At 54.9% G+C, this 6,000-nt stretch overlaps 1 protein-coding gene across 4 annotated transcripts in view; it reads right to left on the reverse strand.

The window, feature by feature from the left end:
* Positions 1–2,147, reverse strand: part of TNRC6A (trinucleotide repeat containing adaptor 6A) — a 42,207-nt gene extending 40,060 nt beyond the window's left edge. For all 4 annotated transcript variants that reach the window (XM_084216882.1, XM_084216881.1, XM_084216880.1 and 1 more), the window contains exons 1-2: positions 2,014–2,147; positions 1,310–1,357 (exon numbers count right to left, since the gene is read on the reverse strand). In XM_084216882.1, coding sequence (XP_084073008.1) covers positions 1,310–1,357; positions 2,014–2,018 — 53 coding nt within the window. In that variant the 5' untranslated portion in view covers positions 2,019–2,147. The remainder of the gene's footprint in view (positions 1–1,309; positions 1,358–2,013) is intronic.
* Positions 2,148–6,000: the final 3,853 nt, after the last annotated feature.

Below are 6,000 nucleotides of genomic sequence, written 5' to 3' on the forward strand. Positions count from 1 at the left end.
CCAAGCACTGAATTTTGGAAGGTGCTGTAGTTTCCTTTCACTTCCTCTCACTCTGGGCACTGTCTGCCAGCATAACAAGATCTCGGCTAAGGTCATAAAAATGTGAAGATCTCCTGACTTACTACGACTGGCACCAAGTAGTGCTCTGAACTCAGCACTCTGTCACTCTGAACAACACAGTTCTGAAATCACTTCTGGCACGGCGACTGCAGCGAGTCCCTGAACGCTGCTGGGTTAACAGCAACGTGCCCAAGGTAGCTCAGAGGTGCCCAGGCACCCCAGTCATTCCCTGTATTTCCACAACAACGTGGGAAAAATCATTCATGCTTAAGTGTATTACCAATGGAAAACAAAAGGAAGACACACACTGAGAGCAGGGGGAAGCAAAGCAGTTTTGAATTTTCACAGTCCAATCACAGCTCACCCTGGAAGCTGGAGACTGCTTGGGCACAGGAGAGAAGGAAAAAAGCAGGGCACCAAACCTGAGAATCTATCTATCTATCAGCTATACTCAGGGTTCAGGCACATCTCAAATGGCCCCAGTGGAAATCCCTTTAACAGATCACTAGCAAAAGGCCTTTAAAGGTCTAACTGAAAAAGAACCCAAAAAGGAAGCAGGACAGAAGGTGAAAACAAAGAATGTAACCCATAGAGCAGATACTTGCGGGAAAGTCACCTGACCAAAACCAAACGGTGCAGGAGAAACAACTACTTAAACACAAAAGCGATACACCTCACAGAACAGAATTCTTCTTTACCGTGACCCTGAACTCCCTAAGGAGTTAACTCCCCAGCCCATTCTGCTAAGCTCTCATTCTAAAAACTACACGGAGACAGGAAATTCACCAGCTAACTCTTCATGGCAAAAGAGGCAGAGCCAGTAGTTATATGGCAACATAGAGTTTATTCGAGTTCTTAGCACAACTGTCTTGCCTCCAAACAATACTTGGCTGAAGTGTATAGAAGAACCCCAGACCCTTCATTCACTTTTCAGTTATCGTTAGGTACTACAAATTAGTGCAGGAAAGTTATTTTTTTTTCCAAAAACCTCCTTTGTTAAAGAAACTGTATTAAACATCTGAAGTTGTTAAACCAAATAAAACCAGCTAAAAAAGCTGTTTAGTCTAGAGAATTAACTAAGCTTGCAGACATTTCCCCGTGCAATAGACAGCGTTTTCAAATGCATTGGGCTTTTTTTATCCTTACAATTAACAAGAGATTAAAGCTCCCGATAAAGCCCACAACTACTCCTAGCCCTAGGCCACCTTTCCATCTAAATTGTGGGAGGGAATTTAAATTAGTCTCTTACCTGCTTAGTTTTCTTTCGACTTCTTTGGTAGCTTTAGCTTCCAATTCTCTGCAACAGAAAGTGGTATCGGTTTCCATGTCAACGGCAATGCAGCAGGAAAATAAAACCGGTGCGGGTCAGGATGCACAGGGAGCTCCAGGTGGGGTTGGTCAGGAGGGACGGGGAGAGCACGGATGGCGGGTGTCCCCCGGGCGGGCGAGGGGAGCGGGCGAGCCCTGCCCGTGCCAGCGCGGCGCAGCGCGCGTGTGTCCCCGGCAGCATCCCTGCGCCCACCCCGGCCACCGGAGCCCGTCCGCATCCCGGCGCCCCGCACCCATCCCCGCGCGCCCTCCCCGCACTTCACCGTCTCAAGGACTTTAAGGAAAAGGATTCTGCTGCATCACTTCAGCCGCGAGCGCGGTCCGAGCGCGGCACCGGGACGCTCCGTGCGGCACCGGGACGCTCCGCGCCGCTCCGTGCCGCACCGGCGGCCCCGGGCGCTGCCGGCCCCGCAGAGCCAACTCCGAGCCGGGGAGGGCACGGCTCGGCCCGGGGCGGGGGGAACGGGACGCACCGCTCCGGGCGGGGGCCGCGGCCCCTCCGGGCGGCCTCCCCGCCGGCGGCGCTGCCGCGGGAGCCCGATCCCGTCCGCCGCGGCTCCGCGGGGCTGCCCCGCCGCCCGGCCCTTCCCCGCCCGGCCCGGCGCCGCCCGCCCGCCCCGGTACCTCATGTATGTAAAGTGCTCGGAGTCCGTCCCGGAGGCTGCGGCGCGGGCCCGGCGCGGCCGGCGGCTCTAGGCGGGCTGAGCCCGGCGCTGCGGAGCGGGAGGGCCCGGCAGCTGCAGCCGCAGCTCCGCCGCCATTTCCTGCCGCCGCCGCCCGCCCGCCCCGCGCGCAGGAAGCGAACCCGCCCCGGCCGCGCTTCCGGGGCGCCCGCACGGGGGGAGCGGGGCCGGGAGCGGGGCAGCGGGAACGGGGCAGCGGGAACGGGGGAACGGGACCGGGAGCGGGGCAGCGGGAACGGGGGAGCGGGAACGGGGGGAGCGGGGCCGGGAACGGGGGAGCGGGAACGGGAACGGGAGCGGGGGGAGCGGGAACGGGGCAGCGGGAACGGGGGAGCGGGGCCGGGAACGGGGGAGCGGGACCGGGAACGGGGGGAGCGGGGCCGGGAGCGGAGCCCCGAGCCCGTCCCGGGCCGCTCCTCGGGGCTGGGAGCACGGGAGCCTCGGGCCGGGTCCCGTCCGGGTGACGGAATCACGGAATCATCGCTTCGGCTGTGCCAGGGATGGATTGGATGGATGGATTTGGGATGGAGCTCAGGGAAAGGCCCTTCCCCAGAGGGTGCTGGCGCTGCCCAGGCTGCCCAGGGCTGGGCACGGCCCCGAGGCTGCCCGAGCTGCAGGAGCCTTTGGACAGCGCTCCAGGGATGCCCAGGGTGGGGGTGTTGGGGTGTCCTCTGCACAGCCAGGAGTTGTGCTGCGTGATCCCTGTCGGTCCCTTCCAGCTCAGGAGGTTCTGTGATCAAGGCTGGAAGAGACCTTTGCGATCATCCAGTCCAGCCTTCCAGCAGCACTGTCGCCCTAACCCCCAAAACAACAGCACCCAGTGCCAGATCAGACGCCTCTCAAACGCTCCCAGGGATGGGGACTCCACCACCTCACTGGGCAGCCCCTTCCAAAGCCTGACCACCTGAAAAGTGAAAAAACAATTTCTGATGTCTAATCTGAACCTCCCGTGTCTCAGTTTGAGGCCGTGTTCTCTTGTCCTCCTTCTGCAGCATGGTAAGATGAGCCCTGCCTCACTACACCCTCCTGGTTTGGGAGTTCTGGGGAGCAATGAGGTCCCACACACTGATGCAGCCTTTATTTATCCCAGTAACACACAGGAATTCCAGGCACTGTCTCATCAAGCACCCTCAGCAGAACATGGTTGTTCCCCAGGCCATGCAGGACGAGGCACAGATGGACAGATGGACACATTTCCACGTGTGCTCTCCCTGTGTGGGGCACCTCCCCCAGGGTACTGCTGCTGTGCCAGCTCTATGCCGAGCTTGGGGCATCAGCAACTGGCAAATAAAAGGAGTTAAAGTCTAAATAACCACACAGACATTTCTCTAAACCTTCCACTGACTCTGTTGGGTTGAGGAAGGGAATAGAAAAGTGGCCAGCACTGGCAAACTTGGTGAGAGATCTATGTGTGTGAACATGGAGCTTAATCCAAAACACAGAGATACTGCAAATACAGCAAATGACGAGTGAGGAGTACGTGAGCCACACTCTGTTACTGGACAAGGCTTCAGTAACAATATCACAGAAATTAGTAACATCAGACTAGTCAAAGTAATGGATTGGAATAGGGAGTGGTAATGTCAGGAACACACAAAACCGAGAGTGGACAAGAATTCCCAGTAAATGGTTCTGCAGCTGACAAGCAAGGTTTTGTTGCCATGGGGAAGTTCTCGCTCTCTCCTAGACTCCAGCTGCACATTGGCACCAGCATTTTCCAGCCCAGTTTTTGGCCTTTACTGTTCTTACCAATGCTGGTGAGAAAAGGAATGCTGTTTGATTCCTCTGTGAGACAAACAGGTGCCCTGGGCACAGGAGCCATTGTCCCTGGAAACCTGCGGCAGCACCCGCTGCCCTTCTGCCAGCATGAGTGAGGCACAGCACTTTCCAGCTGGAGAAGATGCTACTGTATGAGAGGCAAGGTTTATGGCAATGCAGAGTAACCAGTGAGTGTATTTTTGTCCTTAGAGGCTCAGTAATGCAGAGTGAGCTGAACAGGCACAGCCGTAACGTGGCAGTTTGAAATCAGTTCCTCGGCGTCTCGTAATAACTTGTAAGTTAATTTGGTCTTGTTTATTTTTCTTCATATGAAAAAGTTTGGACTGTCATGTAATTGTGTGTAACTGAAAGCCATTATTTCCTGAAGTGTGACTCAGCTCTCTCTCACTGCTCCATTCACAGCAGCCCTGTTTCATGTCTCTTTGGAGGCACTACACGTGGTGTAGGAGGGCTGCTGTTAAGTCTGTCCTCAGTTGGGAAGGCTGATGAATTCATTATGTACTCCTGTTATGTCAGTTTGTTAACTGTATTGTGGCACTGTCAATAAAATTCATAGTCAAGGTCTGCAGCTTGCTTTATTATTTTAGATTGTGCTCTGATGTTATTTATGCACGTGCTCCTAGCAACTAGACCGCTGCAGCAGTGGCTTTGTTTCTGCATGTGAGGGCTGCAGCTGGGTCTACACCACCAGCAAAGCCCCTGCAGGAACCACCCCTCCACCACTTACCCCATCATCTCCTCCTTGCGTCAGCCTCATGGTCTTACCTCTCACCCTCACAAGTAGCACTTTGCTCTGCTGAGTTCTGACACCTATGAAATTCACACTGGTGAATTCCTAGAAGGACTAGTGAAATTCAGGAATCCTCAAACAGGAAGAATGTTCTCTTCTAGAAGAAGCGGCATATTGAGCTTCCCCCATGCAGAAGCCCATCATCCAAAGCAGTGGTACTGCCTGCTGGCTGGAAGCAGCACTCGGTGTTAACTGCTCCTGGTCTGAGCCTTAATATGTGCTGAGCATAGAGTGATTTGGGAACTGAGGTTCTGGAGGACCTTCTCTCCTGCTTACCACAGTTCTTTGTCCCGTGGTGCTCTCTGAAGCTTGGCCCTCTGGACTTCTTTGCCAAGGACCCAGATTCTGATTCTGCCAGCAAAGGGACAGCAAAACACCTCTGTGCTTAAAATGATGTTCGTAACCACCTGGCTTGGGAGATGCTTTCAGCCTGAAGGGTAGATAGATCCTTAGCCCCCATCTGTGAAATGTCAGTGCTTCTCCTCCTGATGGGATCCCCGTCCCAGGACCCCCTGTGCTCCTGGGTGGGAAGGAGCACTCTGGGCAGCGACTGCAGGGAGGAACCAGCTCGTGGCCCCACAATGCTCCCTCCTCACGCTGGCACTGCTGTCCTGCCCTGGTGGGAGTTTGCACGGCTCTGCAGCACTCTGGTCACACATGGCGTTAGAAACCAGAAATCATGGGAGCAGCTCCTCAAGGGCAAACAGGGGCCTGCACTCAGGCAGCTGCCAGGGCTGGACCTGTGCAGTTACACTTTCACCACTCGGCAAACATGCCCTCCTGGGCACTGATCCCCAAATATCCTCTCCCAGCAACAGCAGCCACCACCTGCACCCTGCCAGCTGGGCACACACACACGTCCTCCCGTCGCCACATCCCCATTCACTTTTTAATTAGGATTTTCCTATCATCAGAGCAAGGGAATGAACTGCAGGAGGCAGAGAAATGCACTGCCTGAAAACAGTTAAAGAGGAGCTGGCGCCATTTCAGCGTTCCCATCCCCTCCGCCCTTCCCCTTCAGCTGCAGTTTGCTCTCAAGGCAAAGGAAGCCGACATGTTAGAAAATAGTTTCTGCCTCATGTCTGGGGAAAACAGAGCTGGGGCTGTCTGAGGAGAAGCTCGGGCCTGGGGACGTGGAGAATTTGCCATCAATAACTCGCAGCCGCTTGCTCCATTCAGCATCGTCACACTGAGCGGAGCCGCTGCCACCACAAAACAGATTGTTTTCAAAATTGCTCTTGACTTAAATAATCTAAATGAGCTGATTTGACAGACAAGGGAAAACAGTCTCCTTGTCAATGTGGTGGCTCTGTGTTCCTCTGCAAGGAGGCTCCTTTCTTTTTCATTGTAGACGCTTTA

The sequence above is a fragment of the Fringilla coelebs genome (assembly GCF_963513975.1).
Source record: "Fringilla coelebs genome assembly, chromosome: 16".
Classification (NCBI taxonomy): domain Eukaryota; kingdom Metazoa; phylum Chordata; class Aves; order Passeriformes; family Fringillidae; genus Fringilla; species Fringilla coelebs.